Source organism: Semicossyphus pulcher, unplaced genomic scaffold, assembly GCF_022749685.1.
Source record: "Semicossyphus pulcher isolate SPU_LCO1_2020_fin unplaced genomic scaffold, fSemPul1.0.p SCAF_2, whole genome shotgun sequence".
Lineage (NCBI taxonomy): Eukaryota > Metazoa > Chordata > Actinopteri > Labriformes > Labridae > Semicossyphus > Semicossyphus pulcher.
In genome coordinates, this window is record NW_027211693.1 from 4,508,525 (window position 1) to 4,536,433 (window position 27,909).

At 43.9% G+C, this 27,909-nt stretch overlaps 1 protein-coding gene across 1 annotated transcript in view; it reads right to left on the minus strand.

The window, feature by feature from the left end:
• Positions 1–3,176: 3,176 nt before the first annotated feature.
• The window catches only part of LOC138597778 (protocadherin-1-like), a 204,717-nt gene continuing 179,984 nt past the window's right edge, over positions 3,177–27,909 (minus strand). The window contains exon 5 of the mRNA XM_069669288.1: positions 3,177–3,595. Within this exon, the coding sequence (XP_069525389.1) occupies positions 3,177–3,595 (419 nt within the window). The remainder of the gene's footprint in view (positions 3,596–27,909) is intronic.

Genomic DNA, 27,909 nt, shown 5'->3' on the forward strand with positions numbered 1-27,909 from the left:
GCACCGCAGGAAGCCTGGCCCACCTCCCCCGCTGCACAGAACTAACAGGTTTAATAAATACTTCTGCTTAACACCGAACGGCTCTGCCTCACACTGAGGAGGTAAAGAGGTGGGAACTAACGAGAGGCGACGCTGACCGGAGAGCTCTTCCTTCAAGCTCGAAGACTCAGCAGGGAAACATTCAGCACAGTTAGCACAAACAACACACTCACAGCTGTGATGTGTGGAGGTGCACTGATACTGGCAGGGCTGGACGAAGTGCAGATAAAGATACAGCTGCTCTGTGCTCTCACCACCGATCCAGAAACCACAACAGGTGTTTTCGACAGCACGTCCTCCGTGTACTCAGCTGTAAATCTGTTGTTTTCTTCATCTTCATTTAGATTGTTTTCATCAGTTTTTTTGTTTGAAGCTCATCACAATTCGGCCTTGCATGAACCTGGCATTCTAAAGCAACCATAGAACTGTAATATACCTACACCTGTGTACCACCTTGGCAGGATATCTCTGCAAGTACAAGCCTCACTGATACCAACATGCCTGTGGACATTCATGTTCTCCAGAGGATGAAACTCTGATGACTTCCCAGGCCTTCTGCTGACACCGCCTTCAGTACAAGCTTTCTTATTTGGTTTATGATTTAATCACAACAAACTGCTTTCCCTAAACACATGAAATTAACTCTGAGTGTTCACGCTCCCTGGAGGATGGACCCGTGTGATTCCAATGACCTCTCTGACTTTTCTTTGAGCACCACCATCAGGACTAATTTCCACACCTAATTTGCATTTCATCCTCAACAAAGCTCAGCGTGCCCTGAAGGACTGATTTTCATGAACTGTGAATATTCAGGTTCCCCAGAGGATGAAGTAGAAACACTTTTGGTGACAACAGGATCCGCTCTGACCATCAGACAAACGTTGATGCTCCTGCTTCAGCTCAAGGAGTAAAAAAAAACCAAGCATCAGCCTGCAGTGACATTTAACTGTCACATTCATACTCCCCAAGGGATGAACCTGTTAGATTCCAATGACCTCCATGACTTTACTTTTAGCACCATCAGAGTGAATTTTCCAAACCTGACTTTCGATTTCATCCTCAACAAAGTTCATTCTGCCCCTAAGGACTGATTTTGATGAACCATGAATATTCAGGTTCCCCAGAGGATGAAGATCTCCCCCGACCTTGATGCTCAAGGAATATAAAAACCCAAGCATCAGCCTGCAGTGACTTTTACTTATCACATTCATGCTCCCCAAGGGATGAACCTCTTTATTTCTATGACCTTCCTGATCTTCCATCCAGCAGTAATTTGTCCTCAACATGGAGCAGTATCGCCAGAACAAATCAGCCAATTTAGATGAAATGAACAACATAGGTTCATGCTCCTCAGAGGATGAAGTTAAAAAATCCTAATCTTCAAGCAAATGTTGAGGCTGCAACGTCTGCTGAACATCCAAAGCCAAGCATCAGTTGGCCGAGACATTTACTGATCACGTTCATGCTCCCCAGAGGACACACCCCCTTTGATTTCAATGACCACGCAACTTTTCTCTAGCGCTACCAATAGGACAAACTTGTGATTGTGAGGGCAGCCATGAACCATGAAGTAGTTAGGTAGTCTTTAAAATGTAAAAACAAACTAAAGTGATGTTTTCAAATGTTTCACATGACAGTCATTAACCCAACTACGTTTCCTTTACTGCTATAAAACCGCTAATTTCACACTGATGGAGCTCGAACTGAAAAAGTTTAGCTTGAATAAAAAAACTACATTTTTCAAATGGAACTAATTCTTTTCTCGACTAATAATTTCAACAATAAACACTGCTCGGGTAAGAAGCAGTTCAAACTTTTACACGAGAAAGTTTGTGAGAAAATAATTTGATGCGAGTGAACTCGCAGCTGCAAAAGTCTTTTTACAATCGGAGAAGGAAAATATCATTTTTTTTTACGTGTTTTCATAAAACCTTTTCTGGTTTGTTTTATGTCACACGCTTTCATTGCAAGTTTTCCTTTTATGGTATACCACTGACAAGAGCATTAATAACAATAATGTTACCCAGCTTTGGCCGAAACACTGACCGAAGCTCGTAGACCTCAGATTTCTTTCGGCCCTGTATTAATTGTATCGTGCTCCTCTAATGATTTAATCCCAACATGAACCCAAATTCATCTGTGTAGTGAAGTTGTGGAGGAGAGAAAAAAATCATAAAGTCTTGTGTTTGTAACTCGGCACCGTCGGTGATGCTCAAGCGTCCAGGTTCCTGCAGTGTGACGGTGAACGCCGCGGCGTCGTTTCTCTGTACATGCGAATGTTTCAGTCCATCAGTCTGATGTTACATGAAGATCTGCAGACAGCACGACAGCCACGGATCCACACCAACAGCCACAGCAGCTTCCTCTGTCACTGTTTGTAGTATTTACAGCTCTGTACACTGAAAAAGACCTCTTCACGGCAAAAAAACGAACAGACTTGAAAAAGTTCTCCCTCCAGAGGTTGTAAAACAGCTGCGTTTCTGCAAACGTCTGACGCTGACGGTCAGCTGTTCCTGATAAAAACGAGCCCGGTTGATTTGATGCAACCCGGCTCAAAAAGGTATTTCCTGGAGGCTCCGGAGTCGATAGAGAAAAATGAAAAGAAAACTAAAACAAAGAATCCAAAAGAATCAGGATAGATAGCATTACACAGTATACTTAAGAAGGATTTACAAGAAGTTCTTCCCTTCTCCCCCCGAAGGTGTTTTTTCTTTTCTGTTCCAACACAGCAACATAGCCTAAAGCAACGCACAAAAATCCAACTCAAATACGTGAGTAGCTAAATAGTTTTCCATTAAATTATCACAACGATGTGGTGTAGTTTACATTCCTTCCGCAGCCGCAGGAGCCGCGTGTTTTCTTCAATTGATTTTAATTTATTCTATTTTACATTTGATTGGTTTCTGGGGGGGCGGGGAGGTGTCAGCGGTGACAGTGGGGAGGTGGGCGAGGGTCTAAAGCCTTGATTGGTGGATGCGTTTATAAAAAGGAAGAAGGGGAGGCGGTGCTGCAGCACAGCGAGTAATAGGCACAGGGGGCGGCAGTGAGGGGGGTGGGAAAGGTGGTGGCGAGCAGCGACGGGGGATGATTGGGAGAGTAGGGAGGTGGGGGGGGGTTTAAGGTAGAGAGCTGCGCCCTCACAGGTAGATCTCCCTCTTGGAGGTCTGGCCGGTTGGAGTGGTGGCTGAGTGGTACTCCACCGCCTGGCTCAGCGGGATCTCCTCCAGCCCACAGTCTTTAACGGACGAGTCTCCGCCCCCAGGGTAGGCACTGCTGTAGGGTGTCATAAACCGCATGTTGGCCACTTTGGAGCTGCTGCCACCACCACCCGTCCCACGCTCCTCCGTCAGGGCCTTTGGGCTGCCGTTGGCCATCAGCTGCTCCTGCCCGTCCATCTCCTGGTAAGGCACAAAGGTGGAGAGCGTGGGGGCATTCATGGACACCTTGTGGTTGGGGGAAGGCTGGCCGGGCATCCAGCAGGAGTCAGAGTGGCCGAACTCGGTGCACTCGCGGGTGCAGTTACCGGTCATCGCCACGTCGGGAAGAGGCCTGAGATCTGCAACGAGAAAGACAAAGAGAGAAAGGAAGGATGAGCAACCATGAAATAGGAACAGAGGAGGAAAGGTTCAGAGATGGAGATGAAGTAGAGGTACAGAGCTCTCTAAGTGTGTGCTTTCAGGAGACATAACGATGTTGTTTAGCCACCAAGCGGGGGGGGTGAACTCTATTCAACGCCAACAAACCAAGAACATCGATTTATTCATAAAGTTCTACCAGTCATGAAAGAAATCATGTGCCGATTTCAACATTTAGCAAACAGAAAAAACATTGGACTGATGTTTGTGTGAGCATGATGTTTGGACCAATCTGCACCAATCCAGGATTCCATCGGCTTCGATCTTCTGCGCTGAATCATTCCTAAACTTTGAGCAGATTTGGTTCTGGATTGGACGGACTGATGCTGAATAACGTACCAGAACATTTTGGTGATTTGGAAGCAATCTTTTTGATGAAAATGGTGGACAAAAGATGGATGAGGAAGTTTCATTTCCTGTATTTATTTTTCAACCAGTGTTTGTCCTTTTTTGTATCCAGTTTTTCCCCTTCGTGTCTCTTTTTAATTGATATTTATGATGTTAGTTCTTGTGTGTTGTCTTGTGCATGGATGAGTGTTTGTGCTCCGTGATTCTCTTAAACGCCAGGCTGCAGTCTAATTTCCTCTGAGATAAAAAGACGACTGCTAATAAAAGTGTTTATGACAGAAGTCGTATAAAGGTTTGCCGTCACAAACTAAACTAAACGCTTCTTTTTACTCTAAAAACCAACAAACCTGAGAGCACAGTGTCACAGTTCAGCCAGCGAGAGCGGGAGACGCTGATTAAACCCGTCATTATCCCTTTATCAACAAGCACACACGGATCTCCATTTGAGGGAAATTAATTAAAGCTCAGTGTGTATTTTTTAAGTCACTAATAGTTCACAAAGTGCCAGGAACGTCGCTTAATTTATTGCTGAAAGACGGAAAGCGCGTATGAAGCGTCGGGTGCTGAGCGTGAAACAGGATCAGCTGATTTGAAGGGGGAAAAAAACATGCTTAGATTCCTTAAAACGTTAATTATGTTGCACAAACAGCCAATTAAGGCGAAAATAACAAGACTGGATGTGTTCTTTTTCTTAACCTACGAGAAGTGACACGATGAGGCTGACAGATACAAAAAGATGCTTCAGAAGTTCCTTAATTTGGGTCCTTTTTCTTTCAGACATGTAACGGTCATCTCTCTCTCTCTCCTCCAGTTGTTTTTCTCATAAATTCCCCTGTAATCCCGAGCCTCTGAGACAGGCAGGTGGACAGACAGAACCTGACAGACAGACGGACGCAGGGCTGAGCTCGCATTTATAAAATCACAGCCTAGAATGGAAAAAGGTCAGAGATGGAAGCAGAAATATCAATGCGTATGCAGAAAGTAACCTTTCTTCTGTGCGTGACATTAGATCATTCTTTGATACTGGAGGCTCGGGGCTTGCAGGGGAGGGAGGCAGAGGGGGGGGTTGCTGGTTCTCCAGGGGAATGGCGCTTATTTCCCAAAATGCCCTCTGCTTCATGCATAATTTAAATTCATTGCCTCCTTTTTGCAAAAGGAGCTACGGTCGGCTTTTCTGTCTGTTTGCGGGTTGATGTGTACAATCTAATCCCGCAGAGTGCTGAGTAGCGGCCGCGCTCCGTCTCTCCTTTTCTCCCCCTCCCCACATTCTCACGGCCGCCGCTGCCGTGGATTTTAGATTTTAAGCACTTCCCATGCAAAAGCAAGGTGCTTGCAAAAATGTTAAGTCATGTGCGAGTGGTTGCTGAGTTCAGAGCGGCTGTTTAATAAGTGCTTTTCCTGTGAACGTGGTGTCAGCAGGAGGCTTATACAGCGCAGTCGCCCTCATAGCTGCACGGCTGAACAAACTCTAAACTTGATTCACTTTAACAACAACAGAAAAGGACTCAGCAGCCAAGTCCGGCTGGACCGCAGCCTGCAGGGAAACTTTGTGAAACAACAGCTCAGACCTCTGACCCGCCTGACTTTGTGTCTATAAATGGTGCTGGAACCTGCTAAACTGGTCACCAGCAGTTGGTCTCAGTTAAGCAGTGTGTTGATAGTAGCAACCACCACAGGCTCGGCTCCACAGCAGCTCGTTGGCAGGGTTTCATGCACCATTTTGTACGATCTGTGACCGAGCAAATATTGACAGCCTTTGTTTTTCTCGTCCCCTAAATTGCCTCTGTTTGCAGGACATTGTTTAAGAGTTCATCTAGTATTTTTAAAACTGGCTCTTCTTTTAACATTTTGGAATCAACAGACTTCAATGGCTGCATAAGAATCACGCAGGGCAAACGTGCCTGATCAAAGTGCAGCCACTAAAAGTTCTTGTTTTCCACTGACAGGCTCAGAGTGTTCTTCTAAGACAACATCACAGACAGGAGAAAAAGGACGTTTTTTTTCTCTCTTCAAATTATCAGAACATTGGAGTTGCTGGTGTTTTGTGCCTCTGCCTGTTTTTTAATGTTATGTGTTTCACAAATATCGTGTTGGATTCAAAATTACCATTTAAAACACCAGAGTCAAACTGATCAAGGCAGCAGAAGACCGGAGACCTCCTTGTTCTGCAAGCTTAAATTACTGTTTTTCTCAATGAAGCCTGGTGGCTTTGAAGAGAGAGACAGAACAGCTGGTTATTTAGAAATCTTAATATTAAAGATAGAAAGGTAAATCTCTTTCTGAAATGTCAGACAGTAAGAATAACAATCTGTGCTGTTTTCTACGGGAGATGTTTTAAGCTCGTCTTATTTTGGACACCAGGGCAGACTGAGTAACAGCTCCGTCTTAATCAAACTGGCTTCATACAAACACATCAGACTCAGTAAAATACAGCAACAAAGCTACAACAATTGGTCACATCTCCGTTAAACTTCCTGCATTGTCTCCACACAAACCTGGCACAGCAGTCTGCCCCAGAACTGCCCCAAGGCCACCGAGTCTCTGGAGCCTGAAAAAGCTCCAGGCTTACTGTGTGACATCTGGTTTGTGCTAATTGCATTAGAAACTGTTTTGGAATAAGCACCTCTACAAATTAACTAAGATGATGAACACATACGGACAAGGCCTGCTGTACTTCCTGTCCTGTTTTAAAGGTGTCAGTTTACAGCACAGACTTGGGGATGTCTGGTATTCTCGCCGAGAATAAACTGTAAACATCACGCAGAGTGGGATGAAGGAGGGGATGAATGGTGCCACATCAAACCATGTCTCCAGTGACCGCTCTCTTAACATCGTCAAGTCTTTCCCAATAAAAACGCCTCCTGTAAAAACCTCAATCCAAAAATGGTTTGGCTCATTCTCAAGGAAATGTATTTTGAAAGGGTTCAAGAAGCCATCCGAAGCTTCAAATTGTGTCGCGTGAACCTTCTTCAGTTTCTGAATCATCGGTCCACTTTGTGCTCCTCCTCCCGGGTTCAGTTACAGCTGTTCCTCCTGGAAGACTCCCAGCTCTGTTTATGTTCGTCTCTTATACGAGCTCTCCGACACTTGTCAGAGTGGAGCGTCTTTCTCAGGGGAGCCATCTTTGAACAGGTGATGTTTACGAGTATAAGAGGAGATAAACAGAAAGCTCACCTTCTGTTCAGTCACTCCTGTGGTGGCGTGATGTGATCAAACTGTTGCTTCAGTGCAGCCTGTCTGTTTCACGCCTCATCTCAAAACAAAGTATGCGAGTCATTTCAGACGTATCTCGCATATACTAAGACTGCACAAGTATGGGAAATAATAGAAGATACTGTGTACTAGTTTGAAGCAGTAATTTCAAATGCTTCATATCCCTGAAATCTGCACCACTTAGAGGTTCTGTAGGTGAAGGAAAGCATGATCCAGCTTGAAGAGTTTTTGCATCAGAACTATACAGACAGAACTACCCGAACAACTACCTCCTGCAGCCAGATAATGGATGCTCCTTGCAGCACACAGTCACCATGTTTAAACTGCACTTAAAGTAATGTGAAGCCACCAATAACTAGTGCACAACCTAGGTGACATGGAAGATGGAAGCTTCAGCTCTCTGCTGCAAAAAGAATGAAGGCTTTGGCTATTATACTTTATATTTAAGATACCTAGGGTTGTGCAAATAACGATCTCCTGCAGCCACTCGCGGTATGTCGAAGGTAAATCTCTGGAGGTCTGGTTCTCTGCTAGTACCTATATTTATCTCTTGAGTATGTTGGATATTTCACATGCATACATGAACAAAAACTTGGGCTATGACAGAACTCTGTAGATACAAAACCACTGCAAAAAATCCCTCAATATGCACCCATTTTTATGACTCAATATGTAGCGTGATAGAAAAAAAAATCGACATCGGGGGCCAATCAGAGATTGACCCCGTGTCCAGGCCTTTGGCACGGCGATGTGTAGCTCTAATCACAGGATTTAGCGGCGGGCTGACGGGGGTCGTGTTCGTCCTAATTAAGCACATGAACTAATTGGCTCTGGTTTGAGATGGCCTAATTGGCGAGCATGAAGGGAGGAAGAGTTTGGGCGGTTAGGGTAGGTTGTGGCTAAGATGTAAGATCAATAACGGGTTTGGATAATAAGGCCTTCCTCTGGTGGTTGGACACGAGCGGGCCTCCACCACCGCCTCTCGCCTGCAGCCCAGATCATCATCATCAAAGAGGGTACGAAGGCTGATCAGACGCTGATGGAGCCTGCTGACGAAGCAGGTTGTTATGCTGCTGACTCTCATTCGTGCCTGAAGCTCAGACATCCCCATCGTCTGACAGCTCTGTCACCTCAAGAACCAAATACACACTCTAGTATTCACCTACACATACCTTACACATGATTACTGTAGTGTCAGATTTACTTTATTATCTTACTTTATGTCTTCTTTTATAAATAAACTATAAATTATAGTGCAGTTTGAAGGTGTTATTAAACCTGGGCCTACAGTTTATTGGATGTAAATGACCAACAGGTACAAAAAGAGGAGAGGAATCAGTTGATAGGCAGGATAAAACACACCTATTAAACAGTGACATCATCGAGGTACAGATATGTTCTGTCCTTCACTCAGCAGTGACGGTTTCTATGTTTTTCTACAGCTGAAAACCAGCGGTTGTTTTTGCAGGTCCACTGCTCGCTGCAGGCTCATCCTGTTGGTCGCCCTGTCAAATCTTTGATACGATTTTGATGGATTTATATGAAATTCAGAACAAATATTCACCCGAGGATAAATAAAGAGTGAAAAATACATTTGTATTAGATTTATTTATGACCTGGTAAAACTTTCTTGCTAAACAACAGCAGAATGATACACTACTGAAAGTTGATGTTACATTTTGTCTAATTACAGATTTAACTGATGAGATGTGTTTGTTTCTTTAAACAAAGCAAGGCTAGCTGTTTCCATCCGTGACCTTGTGTCAGTATGCTAAGCTAGGCTAAAAACATCCTGACTCTGTTTTATCAGAAAGGAAGGACTTTTCCCAAAACTGTATTTAAAAACCACTGAAAGAAATATTAATTCTTCCTCTGACTTGAATGATAAGGGACTGTGTCCACTAACTGTGGCAGCGCCTTCGATCTCAATTTCAGAGCGCTTCTCACCGTCGCTTACTGTTGCTAGGTTACGTTGTCTGGCGGCAATTCCGGTCCCCTTGTTAGTGATCATTAAGTCTGTTCTAAATCGCTCTGTATGCTTAATATTTACTTTTATTCAATGAAATCTTATGAAGAAAACATTAAAACGACGTAAAGGAATCGTGTCCTGGTGTAGCAGCATCTCTACACCTTGAAATTGTACCCTCATAGAAACTAAAGGATTAGCTTCTCCTCCGCCATTGTTGTTCACAAAGTTGATATCTGAAGTCCAGCCATTTCTTGATTTTGATTGGTTGGAAGAAGAAGAAGTGGCATTGACAAGCGCAGAGGTTTTCAACCGAGAGCACAGCGACAAAAAACAGCTGACGTTGAGGGCGTTTTTGCACCTAGGATGCTGAGCTGCATTTGTTTTGTACAGAAAGTAGGCGCTGCCAGCATTAGAGAACACAGGCCCTGAGTGTGTTTGTGTTACTGTATCTTGCTGGATCAGACCTAAAACTTTAAAACACCAAAGTGTTAATTTTCTTCCTGGAATGTCGTCTTGACATCCAGTTCTGAAATCCTAAAAATGGTGCAGGCTTTCATCAGCGGGCCACAGACTCAACCACCAACTCATCCTGCAAGAGACTTCTCAGGCATTTATGCAACTGGACATCTTCCAGATTGTAACCTTAACTAAAGTGTCCGTGTCATGCAAACGCAAAGAAGAAGACATGAGGTCATCTACAGTGATGCAAAGTCACCAAGTCACGTCCATGTCTGGCCTCAGAGTTCTACAGTGTCGAGTTCCTGCAGTGGAGAAGCTAAATCATGAGTATGTTCAGTTGGTTCATCGGTGGGTGCGATGAACTCTGCAGCCTCGGGGGGACACTATGAGGGCTTTAAACTGTGAGTGATGTTCCATTAACCATGGAGCGTAACACGGCGGCAGTGGAGGCAGCATTGGTCGGAGATTTCAGGTTTCTCATCAGTACTTAAGGGAAGTTTGAAAAGTTTCTGCGGTAACCCCTGGAGGAGGAAATGCTATCTCTGCTGCTCTCTCTGCGGAGCCCTCGGCGGGGCTCGGCGGCGGCGCTGTCAGAGGGCCGTGACGCCCAATTCAAGGTTGCCTCTATTAGTCAGAGCTGTTTAAAATGGAGTAGCCCTCCTGAGTTTTTTTCCCTCTGTAGCCCTTATCTGCACTCCTGAGTTCCAGTTAACCCCAGGGACCCTCGCTCGCCCCGACGGCCTCTCTCTCTGCATAATACACTCCGCTACCTTGGTCACCATTTTCCGGTCAAACTAATTAGATTTCAGAGTCCCTGCTCAGGAAGATGTCAGTGGTATGAAATGAAAATAATTTCCAGATGAGTATCTGACATTTTACGCTGTCGACTAAAGTAAAGAGCCCGGGCGGATGGGCTCTCTCTTTCCCTTTTTCCCCCCTCCTCCTCCTCCTTTTCCTCCTCCTCTTTTCCGCTCCATCACTTTAGTCGCAGAGATATGCTAAATCCTCATGCTTCCTCTCTCTGCTCAGTCCTGGGTGATAAATGGAAGCAAATGTACACAAAGGAGAGCTTCTCTTTTTTTCTGCTCCTGCTTGAAGTGTTAATGTGTTTAATTACTTTGAAGCCGGCTTGTGTGTGTGTGTGTGTGTGTGTGTGTGTGTGTGTGTTGCAGTTAAAACTGCAGCAGGAAAACCTTCAATTATTGCCTTTTCTCTGTTGATGACAATGGCTTCAATTTATCTTATAGGAACAATAGAGGAGTGAGAGGAGGTGCAGCCGCTCTGAACGCTCAAAGACGTCCAGGAGAGAGCGAACGACACGCTGCTGCTGCTGCTTCCCCCGCTGCAATCAGTGGCGACGCCAACAGCCCACACTCGTCACACATGAGGATACAGTAGGTTTAGAAACATGTGGCTAACTTAGACTCATTCTTCGGAGGGTTTAAAGACATTTATGTGAGGATTTGGTCGTTGTTTTTGTTCATTTGATTTTTGCATCCTAAACTTCGGTGTTCAGAGACTCGTCAGTCTATGCGTTGAACCCCAGCCAATGAAAAACAAGCTACAAAGGTGATCCGGCAACAAACTTCAGACCTTCAGACCTCCTCTCAACAACCAATAGTTTTCTACAGAACCAGATCTTTCAGGTGATGTAAGATCCTTTCTAACGCAGAAAACGCTTTGGGCGACATCACTCTTTTCAAAGCCACCAGACTCCGTTCACAAAAACAGGAACTTTCCTTTGCAGCAGTCAGAAGTTGCTGGTCTACCTCGGCCTTGATCCATTCGTTTGTTTGCACTCTTGTGTTTTAATAAGCATTGTGTTAGAACTATTTAAGACACTGAAGTCAAACTATAACACAAACAAACTAACCAACTGAGGCAGCTGTAGACCAGCAACTCCCGCTTTCTGTGAAGTAAAATCAGTGTTTTTATGAATGGAGTCTGGTGTGTTTGCAGAGGGCGATGTAACGTCTTTTTGTGGTTAAAAAAATCATCTTCCTCTGTAACGAAAAGGTCTATCTCTGTAGGGATCCTTTCTGTCATGTTGTCACACACTTAGAATAACAATCTGAGCCTTTCAGTGGAAACAACAAGAACTTTTAGCGCACATCTTACTTGTTAAGCTGGGCTTCGGTTGCAGCCGTTGCAGCCTGTTTCACGGCTGCAGGCTGAAGCAATGTACCGGAGAAATTCCTGAACGTTTTTCATTTTGATCCCAAAATATGAAGAAATATTGCTCAGAAAATACTGGAATAACCCTTAAACGCAAAGACATGTTTCCAAAATGCGGAACTGTTCCTTTAAGAAAACACCTCTCTCCACTCACTGAGGGATTTATACACCACGCTCATTAAAGGAGGACTATTTTGACAGTAAGCTGCTCTGATTAGAGCCTATTTGCAAAAGGAAATAACATTTTGGAGGCATTCAGACATAAAGCTGTCTTTTTTTCCTGCCTTTATTGTCTCTATTTTTTGTTTCCTCTACCTCCACCCCTCCCTCTCTCTCTCTGTCTGTCTGTCTGACCCCCCAGTCTGGCTCGGTGCGGAAACCTTGCCGGCTCTAATTAAACTTTGGGCAGATTAGAACTTTGCCTTGTCAGTCTTTATTCATGCTTAAACAAGTTATTACTTTTTGAGAAATTAAATTAGCCGGCAATTAATTAATCGACACAGAGCTGGGAAAGAGGACGGAGAAGGGGAGGAGGGACGCACGGAGGGAGGGAGGGAGGTGAGGGGGAGATGAAAGTGGAGGGAAAAGAAGACAGGAGGAGGAGGGGGGTGCAAGAGAAGTAGAGTTTGGCAGCAAATGAAGGAAAAGGAGACACAGATTCATCTCAAAGACGGAGGGAGAGAAAGGAAAGAGAATCATAGATGTTTAAATGTCATCCGTTCTTTCACTAATTAGCAGGAGGGAGTGATGAGGATGAGAGTGGTTTGTTTTTTTCTGCCTTCAAACATCAGCATGTGATGCTTTCAGAAGTCAAAACTACCCTCCTCCTCCTCCTCCTCCACCTCCTCCTCCTCACGCAGAGGAGATATTAGACTGACAACCACTCCTCTCTCCTTCTTCTGTCTCCAAAATGAATCCAAACCTTCCGAGTTTCTCCGTCCGTCTCACTTCTCTCTTTTTACTCGTTTATTTTACAACAGCGGTGTCTCCTCCTTCACCTCCTCGGAGGCTCTCCTCCTGCCACGGACATCGACGTATTGACTGACACGTTTAAAATTAGACCCCACTCACAACCTCCCCTCTGTTTCCTGCGAGGTATAAATCCATTTCCTGCTTTAAGCCCCCGGTGTCCGACCAACCAGAGGCAGACGCGGCAGCGAGGCGAGGAGGCGACAGTCGATGTGAAATAACGGTGACCGTGCTGATGTAACGGCAGGCCACCGAGGTCTGTGAGGGTTTATCTGACTTTGTCACGGAGCGATGGAGGAGAGAAAGAGTGGACTGCAGGTCGGCCATGTTGGACAATGTTACACTAGCTGTGTGCGCTCAGGAGTGTCAACTGCTGCTGTGGAAGCTTCTGTCCTCCCTCTCTCACTCCCGACCTCGCTTCCTTCCTCCTTCATTTCCTCCTGCATTTGGATGTCATCATTCATCCAATTTAAATTAATTTTTCCTTTGTTCCTTCATGAATACCTGCAGACTTCTTCCTTCTTCCTTCTCCTTTGCCTACATTATTTCCTTCCTTTTTTCTTTGGGTCTTGTATCTGTCCTTATACCTTCAAATAAATCGTTGTGTTTCCTGTTTTCCTGCCTGTGATCCTCTCACCTGAGCTCCACTGTACGTGTTCCTGCTGTTCACTCCCTCGTTTGTTGATTCAATCTATGTTTTAACATCCACTTCCCAGCTGATCAATAAACAGCCGGAGCATCTGCACAGACGGACGCTTCATGCAGGAGCAGTTTGACCCACCGCAGGATGCGAGCAGAGGCCTGGCTGTTCTTAAACGATTCTGAGTGGCTGAAGAACGGACGAGGCTGCTGTGATGAGGGTTCTTAAGCTGATCTGACAGGTCAAATAGCTGTGTGTGTGTGTGTGTGTGTGTGTGTGTGTGTGTGTGTAGACCAACTCCTGCCTGTGTCTGTAAGTAATTGACGGTGATTTTCCTCTGGGTACCGGGCCTCATTAAATCAGATTTTCCCAGCTTAGTCTTGGTCCTCTTACTGAAGCTATAATGCTTTTTCAGGTCTTCTGACTGCACAGTGTCGTCAAATGGAAAGATTCCAGATGTGTTAGGAAGGATTTTTCACCTTATAATCCTTATACATGAGCTATCTCTGCATACTGTGGGATGTTTAACTCAATATTGTTGCTGTAATTGCTGCTGGTGTTGTTGCATCAGAAGCTTGGCGTGATGCAACGCCAACAGACTGCAGGCTCTGACCTGAGAAGACCTCCTGCTCCTCATCCAGCCATCTCTGTGTTTCGTGCTCCGCATCTGAAGTCAGGCTAGAGGTCAGGTAGCAAACGGGTCCAGGCTCTGATTAATTAACCGTGCACAGCGATAAAAAAAGGAGTTTTTGTTTCGGTTGAACCTCCCAGACTTCAGATCGTTTCTGCGAAGCACCCGAGCAGAAAGAATTCACCTTAGTTTGTATTTGTAGCGTTTTGTATTTGAAAGCGGCAGCTGAGGAAGAACCAAAGCAAGTGCAATGGAAATTGCCCGAAGCTATATCAAGTACAATAACACGCAGCTTCTCCAGGCCATAAATATTTGACCAGCGCACCCTGCTGCGTGTGTGTGAGACAGAGAGAGAGAGAACCTGTGAGCGAACCAGAGAGGTTGTTAAAGATGCCGAGGAACATGGTTTGTGTTTGCTTTGAATGCACAAACTGACCTGAATACACACATCGTGGCTGCGCTCGGAGCTGGCAGCCGCAGCACATCTGCATCTCTTTAAAGGAGGCTTCGAGGTCTCACTTTGATTCTGTTATGCAGAAGGTGCTCGTACTGGAAACCAGAGGCTGCTGGGACTACATTCTGATTCGCTAGGAGTTTCTTTGTCTTGTTTACTGAGATAAATGGCCAACGAGTCGGCCAACCATTGAACTACATACACTCGTTTATGTTTATGCATATAGAGTCGTGCTGCCAGATGTAAGTGCTCACTATATTTACTCTGGTCTCTGCAGTGAAGTCTTACTTACCCCGAGCCGACACCAGAGGTTGGTTTTCTTGAATGAATTAGGATCGTCAAAGACGAGGGCTCATTTTATTTTAAAACTCTTTCTCGTCCCATCCGGTTTCTTCACGTGTGTTCACCATGAGTCTGGTTCTGCTCGAGGTTTCTGCCTGTTAAAGGAAGTTTTTCTTGGTAATGGTTGTAAATAATATAACAAAGAGTAGGTCGGGCTGCACGGTGGGGCCGTGGTTAGCTCCTTGTGGACACCTGGGAATCTGTTCCGTCTCTACACATCTACAGTGGAAACTCTGAACGGTACTTTTTGCAGGACTTTGTAAATCTGTAAAACATCCCAGCTCGCTGAAGCCTCCTGTTGTGATGATTTGTGGTAAAGAAGCTGTGAAATGTGACGGACAAATCATCTTCAGATTGTTTAAATGAAAACAAGTTTTTTCCTTTAATGTTCCGCTGAGACGGAGAGACGTGACGGACGTGTGAACCGCCTGTCAGACCGGACCAACACACCTGTCAATGCTGTTTTCCATGCATCAAACGCTCACTAATGTTGTAGGTTTAAAGTGTTCCTGTTTACCCACACATCAGACAGGAAGCTGAGGCTGTACGTCAAACTCAGTGACCTCCACCCTCCTCCATCACAGGAGCACCCGTGTTCGTCATGACTGTAAATAACATCAACCGACCGGAAAACGAGGAAATCAAATCGAATCGGAGAAACACACTGATCACATCTGAGAGAAGGATCGAATTAGCGGCGAGGTGAAATAAATCTGCACAGTGAAAGAAACGCCAAGCAGTCAATTATTAATAGTCCAGAGGAAAAGAGAGCACACACACACACACACACACACACAGTCGTACTAACACCCCAGTGGAATCGGCCTACTATGAAGGAAAAATTCAATTATCCTACAAAAGTGAATAAATTTGCAGCCTCGCAGCCCGTGGCTGTAGCTGCTGCCATCTCCCAGGATGCATTTGGGGATCATATTGGAGGGGGGGTGTGCGGCACGGGGGGGTTTGAGGCTTATTAATGGGACATTGAAATCTTTTAACTCTGACACACACACACTCAGAGCTGCTCCTTTACATTCAGAGGAGAGTGTGTGTGTGTGTGTGTGTGTGTGTGTGTGTGTGTGTGTGTGTAGCTCTTTGGCAGCTGCTGATGTTCCAGTTAAAGTATCGGACTGATTCTTTTTAATTGAAAAGAAAAATAGGACACTCGACAGCATAAAACACTCAGCTGAGTAAAGCTGTGTAAGAGTAAATTATTCTGGGTTAATCACAAATTAACCAAATTAACTTTAAACAAATAAAAATCAGTTTTACAATCAACTAAATCTTGATCAGTTTCTTCTCATACATAAGGAATAAGCAGTTAATGTACTGTGTGTGCTACATGTAAACAATGTAAGCTTGCTTCAGGACATGCATATAGACTTGATATACAGTGGAAGTGTGCAACATGAAACACTGCAGCTGTACGACACACAACATATTGTGTGGGAAGACACATGCAACAAACCAACACTTAGCACATCAGTTTTACTACATTAAACTTGTTACATTTCAAAAATGTGTGTAAAACCATCCTGTTTGGTCGGGCCCTATCCAAGCTGTCATTGGGCGAGAGGCGGGGTTACACCCGGACTGATCGCCTGTCAATCTCAGGGCTGACACACAGAAAACGACAACCTTTCACGCTCACACTCACAACTACAGGCAATTTTAGAGTCACCAATGAAGCTAACGAGCATGTCTTTGGACTGTGGGAGGAAGCCGGAGTACCTGGAGGGAACCCACGCATGCACGGGGAGAACATGCAGACTCCACACAGAAAGGGCCACTACGTCTGAGCGGTTACAGGGATATACAGGTGATGAAAGAGTTTGTGTTCTAGTGAATATGGTAGATCTTTATAGTAAACACATCTATTGCAACTATAATACCTTCATTTAGAATATCTAACTCAATAAATGAAGCGTATGTAGTGATGCCAATATACATCCTGCATGGTCTATTTGCAGGAATATATAGTTTATGTGCGTTTTTCAAGTACAAACTTTTACTCTCCTCACAGCCACCAGACTCCATTGGCAAAAGCACTAAATTTACCTCACAGAGCACAGGAGCTGTGTGTCCACCACTGCCTCAATCTGTTAGCTTGCTTGTGTTTTATTGTGTGACTTTGGAGTTTTAAATAGTTAGTTTGGATCCAAAACAATATTTGTCTAACACACAATAACAAGAATAGACCAACAGATCGAGGCAGCAGAAGACCAGCAACTCTGTGTCCTCCAAATTCAAATTACTGTTTTTGTCAATCGAGTCTGGTTGCTTCTTAGAAAGTGATTCAAGGGCTTCTTCTGGCTCCAAAAAAGCCTCTTGCACTTTGACAAAATTGATTTTCTCTGCAGGGATCCACAAATGCTTACTGTCCGGCAACCTTTAAATGATTTTAGACTCCAAAAAGATACAGAAATAGGGCAAAGGTTACTACTGGAAAAACCCTTTCATTTTCCTTCCGACTAATGTGTAAGATAGTAGTGCGACTAGTATAGCCTGTCAGACTCCATCAGGGAATCCATCAGTTATCAGAGTTTATTTGTGTTTGTCAGCAGCAGGTTTTCATGTTTTGTCTCTGATCGTTTGTCTTTTCATGACTCCAAACTGATCGTGTGCTCGGCTTGATGACTGTCAGCGGCTTCGCTCCGAGCCACTTCCTGTTTGATCCGACAGTAACAGTGTACCTGCGGGTGATTGATGCGTTCTCATATTCCTCCTCACATGGCAGAGTGATGCTGCAGACAGATTGATGTTGACACGTATGACCGGCCGCAGAAAACAACATGTGACAGGCGTGTTGAGGAGCGGGAGCACGATGACAAGCTGCACAGGTAACGTTACGTTGTGTTTACGATGAATCAGCGGAGCCCGGTCTCGGGGGAAATCTATACATGTTTGTGCGACAGGAAATGCCGGCATCATTTTGTTGTTATTTCTGCAAAAAGTTGAGCGGACTTCAGCGGAGTGATTCTTTTGTTATTTAATAAAAAAGAATCCAAGAAGAAAAAGTCAAAAGGAAATTATTTTTCAATATCTTTTCTGTCCTTCAAGCATCTTAAAACGAGATTAACTCTCTTTTTTAGTCCTCTTTCGTGTCCATATTTCACCCTTTGGCAAATATTAGACAACACATGAAAAGACTAAATTAAAAGAAGTGGAGCACAGAAAGAGACGATTCATTCCCCATCTCCATGTGGAAACACTCGCAAAACGAGGAACATAATAAATTATAACTACCCTCCTTTTTTATGTTTACACATAAATCCAGACGACACCAGAGATTTACATCAGACACTTTCTCATTTCCACACAGATATTTTCCCATTCCTCACTCTGAAAGAAAGCGGCTCTAAGGACTCTCAAATCTTCTTGAAAAGGGACTGAAACTGTGCAGAGATAATTTAACTGAGAGGAAAAAAGAACATCAGGACGGCTGCAGATAAACTTCTCTGTCAGACTTTGTGTCATTTCTTTACACTGAGAAGAAATTTGCAGGAGATTTTTTTTGCTATTTTAAATGCAGGAAATAAAGTGTGACGGATATTTTTTTTCTTCTCCCCCCCTGCTGGAAATGTAAAGTAAAAAGTCCTCAAACAGAAGTGGAGTCCGTCACTGTGCATTCAGGCTGCAGCTCTGCGATTCTGCTCTCTGGAGGAAAACTGCTTCAGCAACTAAACTTCATGTGGAAAAACTGGTTCAGTGCAACTACACCTGCTGAGAGACGGAGCTACGCTGCAGCTGCATAATGCAGGACGAGGTAAAACGTATCTTCTGCATGTGAAACCTTTCTCGTGCAGATTTCACAAACTCTTTGAAGACAAAAGCCAGACATGAATGAATTACAAATTATTTTTTAAAAGACATGTCTAAAATGGGGTTTGAGCTGATTTTTAAAGTGCCAAAATATGGGAGCCAAAGCCTGAACAGTTCAGCGGTCTTTAGCTTGATGAAAAGAGCCAACAAGCCCGGTTCAAAAGACCTTAAAGAAAGCAAGTCCTCTGTCAAACGTTCGTTGAAATTAGTGTGTTTAAATCCTAATGCTGTATTGATGTTTGGCTATAAAATAACCTTCAAGTATCCGTGGTAAAACCACATGGCCACCACTAACCACAATAATGTCGCAGGAAGTTAAGGTTTTACTTCATGAAGGCAGAAACGAATGCCCCTCCTGCTTAATTGTCTTTGAACATTTTGCTAAGCCATAGCAAAGACGCTAACGGCTAAAAAGTGTAGGCAAAGCAGGACAATACAAGACAATTATGCAACCTCAACAGCTAGTGCAAAATAATGACATCAGGTGGTAGATATCTTATGCTTTCCAACACGACAATGAATGTGTCAAATATCGAGTTATCAGGTAGGTCTGTTTTTTATAGCGTTTAAGAGCTGAGAAATATAAGCATCTACGTATGATCAAAAGCTACAGAACAGCTACAAAATAAACCTCTTAGTTTTTATTTTGCTAGAATAAGAATAAAGTGTCACCTTAAAATTTTGTGGAGTTTAGGGTTAAAGGTGATGTCGTCCCGATAATGGCCAAAAATATAGCTTTACACAAGTTATGTTTCTTGAGGGGATGCACGGTAAGGAGGCAAATAAGAGAGGACCCAGGACAGAACTGTGGGGAACGCCACACAGCAATACAGATAAGGATGCATTGCTACGATCGTCTGCTGAGATACAGTGAGATCGAAAAACACTAAACCAAAACTTTCCACTACATCAAAACCAGTTTTTTTACCAAAATAAAAGTCCTCCATGAGCATACGTTTCACACAGCGTTTGGAGGAAATGAAACCTTGACCACTGAAGAGGTAAACAGTAGACTCTGTGAGGTTTTCCTGAATGAAACTCAACGATCTGACAGTCGGCTCCACTCAGGCTTCACTTTTTGATGCAGTTATTCATTAAATGACAGGAAATGATACAGAACACTTTTCAATTTAACCTCCAAGAGACTGCAGAAGTGTACATGCAAACCAAAATGACAACCAGGAGTGTCCTTCTCCGTCTTCTCTATCTTTTCTTTGAATTTTCCTTTATTCTCGTTCTTTTATCTGCTCTGTTCTCTTTTCTACAATAACTTTGTTTTCACTTTCCTTTCCTCTCTTCCATTCGTCTTCTATCTTTTGTCCTTGCTTGCTTTTGTTGCACGCTCACATCCTTTCTGCATCTTTCTAAGACTTTGTTTGTACCTGCGTCTCTCTGTCCCTCTCGGCCCTGATGTCCCATCAGTCTTTGTTCTTTCCCTCTGTAGCATCTACAGCCAGCGGGGAGGAGGAGGGACCAGACCTGCTGAGATCAAAGTTTACTTTTTCTTCATGCGAGTCTGTTTTGAAAAAAATAGTGCAGACCGGTAAAGAAAGGCAAATATTTCAGGTGAAGTTTGGGAATAAAAGTAGCCGGTCCGTCTGAATTGCAGTAAAAACAAAATAGTCTTCAAACAGAAATAAAAATGAAGACGAGCTGCCACATGATCGCAAATTAAGAGCGCTTAGACTCAATGGATGGAAAAATAAAAATTTTAAAAAAAAAGTTACAGATTTGTATAGAAATTTCATGAAACAATACTTTTAAAAGATTTCAGCTCTCAGAAAGAGTTTTACGGTCATGGAAAAAGACAAATAATTAGAGGACAAAGATCATTTTTAATAGCAAAAAGATTAAAAAGTACTTGTCATCTTCCTCCTGTTATTCATCTCCTTAATACTCTCAAACAATACAGTTTTTATTATTGTACTAAAGCTACTTGACTACCCTTTTGTCGAATTAATCAAGCCTGCAGATGAATGAGGGAAATTTGAACAATACTGTACTTGAACAAAAAGGTAGACTGAGAGCACCAACTGAAGGCCTTGGCGAGATGCCTGTTGGAAGAACATAATGGGTTTATTTTGTCCATTCATGATTGAAATTTATACAAAGCACTTCTCATGGACAAAACCATGTCTGCAGACAGAATGGTAAAAAAAAAGAAGCAAAATAACAGAGAGCCGGAATTTGTAGTTATTCATGTTCATTAAAAAGTGCCCATTAAAAGCCTCAGAGACGTCACTCACTGAGCTGAACCTTTTACTGAAAACAAAGAGTCTAATCTGTCCTCAAGCAACCATCGGCCAAACATTCGATTTTCTCCAGCAAAAGATATTTTAAGTTCACTTTCTACAAAAAGGATTTTTACTCGAGTTGCTCGATATTTTAAAGTTTTATTCCCTTGCAGATGAAAAATCCAGATTTCAAGTGATGAAACTTCCCCACCAACATGAGCTCTTATTCTGGTTCAAACTTTGTTGCCAGACAAAATCGAGCTAAAATCAAGAGCGAAATAATGATGAGATGCACTGAAACATGGAGGGATGGAGTGACACAGAAGCAGGAGGGAAAAGACAGATGAGGAAAAACAGATAGGAAGAGAGGGTTTGTGGGCGCAGAGACACAACTGTGATTCTCTGCTGCAGGCTAAAGCCAACCTCCCCACACACAAACACATGCCTTTCTCCCAGTGTATGACTATATGTGTTTGAGCTACCACACTGGGGTCAAAGGTCAGCTGAACGCCTGGAGCCAAACCTGAACCAAACCTACAGCTCTGTCCGTGTGTGTCTACCTGTGAAATCAATAGGTGAATCCCACAGGAGTATAGCACAAACACACAGGCAAACTCCCACAGACACAGTCCGTTGCTAGCTGACATGAAGCTGACACACAGTCGGTACATTGGCTGCTTAGGGCAAAAAAACACAGAAAGTCTGGCGGTCAGTTCTGCAGAAATGATGCAAGATGAGAATTCAATATCTGTCTGAAAACACCTCTGTGTCCCGATTCAAATGACAAGGGAAACATACGACTCGCTGAGGTTACAACACGGTCACACAACCCAGAGAGTGACAGTTAAGCTAGCTAGCCCCCGTACTTTCTATAATGTAGGACAAACACAGAGCTAAGTAGGCAATATGAGAGCTGCAGATGACTCAGGTGTTGAAATAACTTTACAGTAAACAGTCATAAGTGGGCTAACTGTTTCAAGCTAGGCTAACATTCCCTGGACATTTTCTAGCTGCCATAGGAACCACCTATGCAGAGGCTTAAAGCTAAAGATGACTCAGCAGTTACTGGGTAGACTACACAGAGCTAACAATCTGGCTTCGACTTTCGGGAGGAAAACAAACTTTAAAGCATGATGAGTAATGACTCTTCAGAGACACGTGATAAAATAGCTATGTTGAAACATGTCGGATGTTAACGTTCATGATAGCAGCGCTAAACGCAATGTTTGCTGCTAGCTTGTGGGCTGTGTTTTGATGCTAATTTTTCAAACAGCTGCGTTTTAATTATAGTGTTGAGTGTAAAGTTGGATTGATGAGCTTGGCTTACTGGCTTCAACCACAATCAGACTAAACTTGTGTTCTCTACAGAAAGCGATTCAGGGAGTGATAACTGGGATGAGTGATGGTTTCGGTTACCTTTCTAAGAGGAACAAGACGAGACAAAGGTGGATGAAGAGAAGGATGAAAGGAAGAGTTTTGGTATTGTTGGTCCTGATGAGTCCACTTTATGTCTATCTCTCTTCCTCTCTTCATCAGTCCAAACCATCTGTATGGACGCTGTTTCTGTGAACGAGTTGGCAGGCGATGAGATGGTGTGTGTGTGTGCGTGTGTGTGTGTGTGTGTGTGAGGGAGGGTTGCCAGATCAATAGGCAGCAGGAGCCCCAGTGACTTATGGGATAGATCAGTGCTACAGAACTGCTGTTCGCCCTGATAACACGCACACAGACACTCACACACACATGCACACACACTTACCTGCTTCTATTTATAGTCTGTTTACACTTAAACTACTGCAAAGAGGTCAGAGGACACACATAACACCATATATATAACCTGTGTGTGTGTGTTCGTGTGTGTTGTCTCATCTGGATGCACAGTGCAGAGCCGGTCAGCATCCTGCTCAGAGAGGGACCATATGTCTGCTACACACATTAAAACAAACTTCAAAGCTTTTTTTAAACTCTCATGTTGGTTTGATGTTTTTAAAACGTGTGTAAAGAAGTGGATGTAGCGTTTGGCTGGAGCCTTAAACCTGCATCCTTTCTAACAGCCAGCAGGGGGCGACTCCAAAATCCCATTGTACGGAAAACGGTCCTTCTTCTTTCTTGATTTATTCCCTCAGTAAACATGTTCCTAACGAGTTTATGGTCTCAATCTCTAGTTCCAAGTCTTCTTCAACACAGCATGATGTTCATTTAGTCAATGATGCTCCCAGTTAGAGTCACAGAGACCATAAAGCAGGGGAGGATTTAGGGCGGGGCTACCTGTGATTGACAAGTCGCTACCACACGATAGCCGACAGGATCCAAGATTGGTTTCTTGACTGTGTAAATGAAGCCCTCAGTTTGGGATTTGGACGCCGCCATGTTGCTTTCCTGGAGCCAGAAGTGACCATATTTGGATGAGAGGGTGGAGCTAAAGATGAGCTAGGGGTTAGCTCACGCGAAGTTATCAAAGCTAAAGAGTCAACATCCGAGGCTGACACATTAGCTGGTGAATGTTTACGTTTTTGTGGTGACTGACAGACGCAGACGAGCGAATGACACGGACAAGGAACTTAAAATAACTGATCTTCTTATCGCTACGGTCTGCCGTACTCTCTCCAGGTAAAGCCTGGACAGCAATCCTGACTCGTGCGTTGGCCAACGAGCGAGTGAACGATAAATACGATGGAGCTAATTAGCCAGGTATGGCGAGCACAGCATACCTGCTACTTAGTGCTTGAATTAGTTTAATACTTAGACACAATCATTTATACTAAACATCTGGACAGAACTACAAAATCGCTCCATATCTAGAGGCGCATATCGTGAGGAGTGAGAGATTTCGTACACAGCAAAGAGTAGGTAGGGCTAAAACACTACTTACTGCTCATTCAGCTCCTTGTTTTGAGTGAAAGTAGGTAGATGATTGTGTCAGGATGGAGTTTAATAGTTAGAGTCTAATATTTGAAGAGATTGTAGTTTTCTGGAACAAGACAAGTGTAGCTACAAAATGGGAGGTGTTGGAAGAAGTGCCAGCTGGGTGATAAGGTCCCTGGTTGTTACTCACTGTTTTGAGATGTACCATTTCCTTTTAGTTTTCTTCAGTTCTCTCACCAGTTAAAACCAGCAAAATGCCACTAAAATGAGTCAAATTTCACTGAATGTTCTCAAAATGTCACCCAGTCATCGAGCAGAGATCCTCATCGTGTGTCAGGAGACTGCGTGTGCCTGAAATATTCAGATAACTTTAAATTAACTGCATGACAAGGCTGATCAAAGATATATGTGTAAATAAATACGTGTTCAAATATACACAGTGTTTAAATTAACTTCCGCCGGGGCCGTGTCTAATCTCTGCAGCCCGGGTTGGTAGATTAAAAGCACCACTCTGAGACTGTAGTCGTGTTTATCAACACTTTTCGCTCCGCTTGATGAATTTTAAACTTAATTCTCGACTTTCGTATCACTTCTGAGGCGGGCTCGTGTGTATCTGAGGCGCCGCAGTGAAAATGATCTTCTTCACACTTCAATTCATGCAATTTACATGTATTAATGTATTTAATGATTTAGCGCTTTAATAAATGGACTGTGAAGTGTCTGAAAGATCTTCATCAGTGTGAATTGGACTGAAAGATTTATCCAAGTAAACGAACACTCCACACCCTAAACTGCTTTGGAAAACGCTCGGCGGTGATGCAAAGTAAGTGTGATTTGTTAAAAAAAAGAAAAGTGCTGCGGTGCTTTCATCGCTCGCTTCAGGAATCAGTGAAGAAGTGGAGAGGGAACAGGAGATGTTTTATGTGAGGCGTCGTATTTACCAGCAGACACAAACAGGACAAGACATAAAAATAAATTAAAAAAGGGAGTGAAAGGAAATAAAAAGCTGTCATGGAGCTTCACAGCGTTCTGTCACTTCAAGGAGAAGTAAGAGAGGAGGGAACGAGCGGAGGCGGAGGCTGCAGGAATGACCGTCAATAAATACAAACCTGCCCGTCGCTCCGTCACAACGAAGCTGACAGGAGGCAGGAGAAGACGAGGCGTTCGAGTGCAGCGAGGAAATATTACAACTCTGACAGAGTCAAACGCTGACTGACTGTTCCTGTCCCCTCAAAACTACGTCCAGGAGACACAGGGAGTGACAGCCAATTAAAACACAGCACAGAGGGTGTCCTCGTGTTACATGGCCGACAGGTGAACAAACTACCTGAAGCTTCAGTTACGAACTGACTCAGAGGCTCAAACCAGAGAGACCTAGAAGATGCTGTATGTCATAATCCAGCTCTTTCTACCTGTACTTCCTGTCCTTATTCATTCTATCTGTGACAACTATCTGAAACAAGAGCGAGTCAGAGGAGACGGACGCCAATGTTTGACCTCTTGCAGGATGTCTCAGGGTGGGTTCACACCAGCCTTGTTTAGTCCGATTGAGCCGAACTCTGGAGCGAACCACGGTCCGGTTTGATTCTGATAAGAATGTAAACGGACTTAAAGTAGGACCAAATACAGGAAACAAACCATGAAACTGTGCATTGTAGTTTACGGGTGCTGACACTTGCAGACATGCAGCGAGATAAGCAGAGGACAGACGAGGGGAGCAATAAGGAAATAGATAAACCAAATAGACTGAACAATGGTGGAACTGCTCGATCAAACTCAGACAACAAAACCTGAAAGTCGGCGATCGTGTTGGGTGTGATCGATCAGTGTGCTCTCTCCCTTTGTTTACTTCAGGGAGTTTTCTCAGGTGGAAATTCTGACCAATCACAGAGCAGTTTCCTCACTCATCAAAGCTTTTGGTCCGCTGGTAAAAGCTGCCGTGTGAACACAAACCAAACTCGAGGCAAAATGCAACTTTGGAACAATTTGGTCTCTGATTGGGACCAAACAAACGGACTTTAGGTGCAAATGCGCCCTAAATTCCTCAAATGCACCTTAAGGAGGAAGAATGGAGGCTTGCTGAAGCAGCCATAGGTGCGGAGCACAGGTGAATCCTTTAAAGCATCTGTGACGTGTAAAAAAGACGTGAAGCTGGAATATACAAACCATATATGCAGCAGTATAAACACTCTGCCTGTAATAACTAGGAAAGACTCTCAACTGGATATTTTGGACCACACGCTCTCTTCAGTCCACTTCACTGTCAGTGGGAGTCTGGAGCTTAAAGGTGAACATTTCTGTTTTTTCAGTATTTAAGTGCTGTCATATTCTGATTTCATATTCCGTCCAGACTCGCTGAAGGCCCGTTTTAGATTCTTAACTCATATTCAAGTTTGAAAAGTTTTCAGCAGCAGTCTGACGGTGACTCTAACGTCCTGGAACGACGTCTGCAAACAGATCTGAAGCAGCCGCAGCAGCAGAGGGAGAGAAAACTAAAAAACCTGGACTCTCAGAGGTCAGACGGCAGCGTGGCTGTCCGTGCACGCTCTCCTGGTCCAACATTTGGTCTGCAGAACATTCACACACACACACACACACACACACACACACACACATGTAGACACCTCTGAACGGGTGAAGTGATGCAGAAAATGGGATTCAGGTTTGTCCCTCTGCAACCTTCCCTTCACTCATTTAGATGCACTAACTTATTCGAACTGAACGTTTTTTTTACACTCAAATGATGCTGCTGTAACTCTCTATCACACACACACACACACACACACACACACACAGACACGCAGGCAGCGAGTGAGTTGGAGAATTTCACGCTCTATATAGGCCATCATTATTGGAAATGAAGAAACACCTCCTCGTTTAAAGATGCGCTTTGTTGCCACATCTCATTTCCACTCGGCCTCTGAGTGTATTTTATCTTCTGCAAGATAAGCAGGATAAAGAAACTCTTATCTGCACACTGCTAAGTGGATGAGGAGCCGCACTGTACACCGTGTACGCGCTGTGTACTCGGCTGGGTAAAGTGAACAAATAAGGCTGATACCGGCTAAATCTAATACCGCCCCGGGGCACATTACACCCAGAATGCAATGTGGCAGACGATGGAGAGGAGAGGAGATACGACGCACTCGGAGCTCAAATGAAGCAGAAAGTTTGGACCAACAGAGGAGAGGCTGAAGGATGGTGCGGAGTCATTTTAACATTTTGTTTTCTCCTGTCCGTGTGTGTGTGTGTGTGTGTGTGTGTGTGTGTGTGTGTGTGTGTGAGTGCACAGTAAATCAAAGTGATGACCTGTCGAGGCAGCAGCGGCCTCATTACAGCTCTGTTTAGAACAAAGACTCAAGAAGAAGAGATTCACATATTAACATCAGAGAGAGTCTGCAGGATTATATCTTCTATTCCAAACCGATTCACTTTAAAGAAGGTCGGCCGAGTCCGAGTCAAACTTTCAGACAAACAGTGAATTAATGTAAATATGCAACAACAAAAGCCACTTAGCAAAGACCCGTACAGCTGGGGTTCACAGCCACACAGGGCTGATTCAGGACACTTTAAAATGCCAGACTTACCAGCGCCTGGGAAAGCTTCGGTCTGTGCATCTAAAGTCTTGTGTTACCTGGTTTTTCTCTACCTGGAGAAGGTCATGTGATTTGGAAGAAAGCTACAGAAAATGCTCTGAGTTGATGTGAGTAAAAGAGGTGAAATACTCACGTTAAAAAGCCTTTTCCATTAGAGTTAGTATGTGACATGATTGGCAGGTGTACGGATGAAAACGCAGCAGAGATGCTGCTTAATATTTTCCGAGATGACCAAAAGTCTCAGCCCAAAAACTAAACAAGAGTTAGATGCATTAGAAGATTTAGTTACAGTCTTCTTCTTTGTGTCGGTCTTGCTTTAATTGTGCTCGTCCTCTCTCCAGAGAGCCTCCTGGTTATATAAAGGTCAAATAAAAAACACAAGATGGAATAAAAATATTTCCTCTCCCTCCCTCCTTCCTGTAAATCTCCATATCTAACGAGCGTGGAGGTGACTCTTAACGACCCGGCCACGGTGAGCACCAGCCAATTAGAGCGGCCGAGGAAGACGAGCTCTCTCTCTC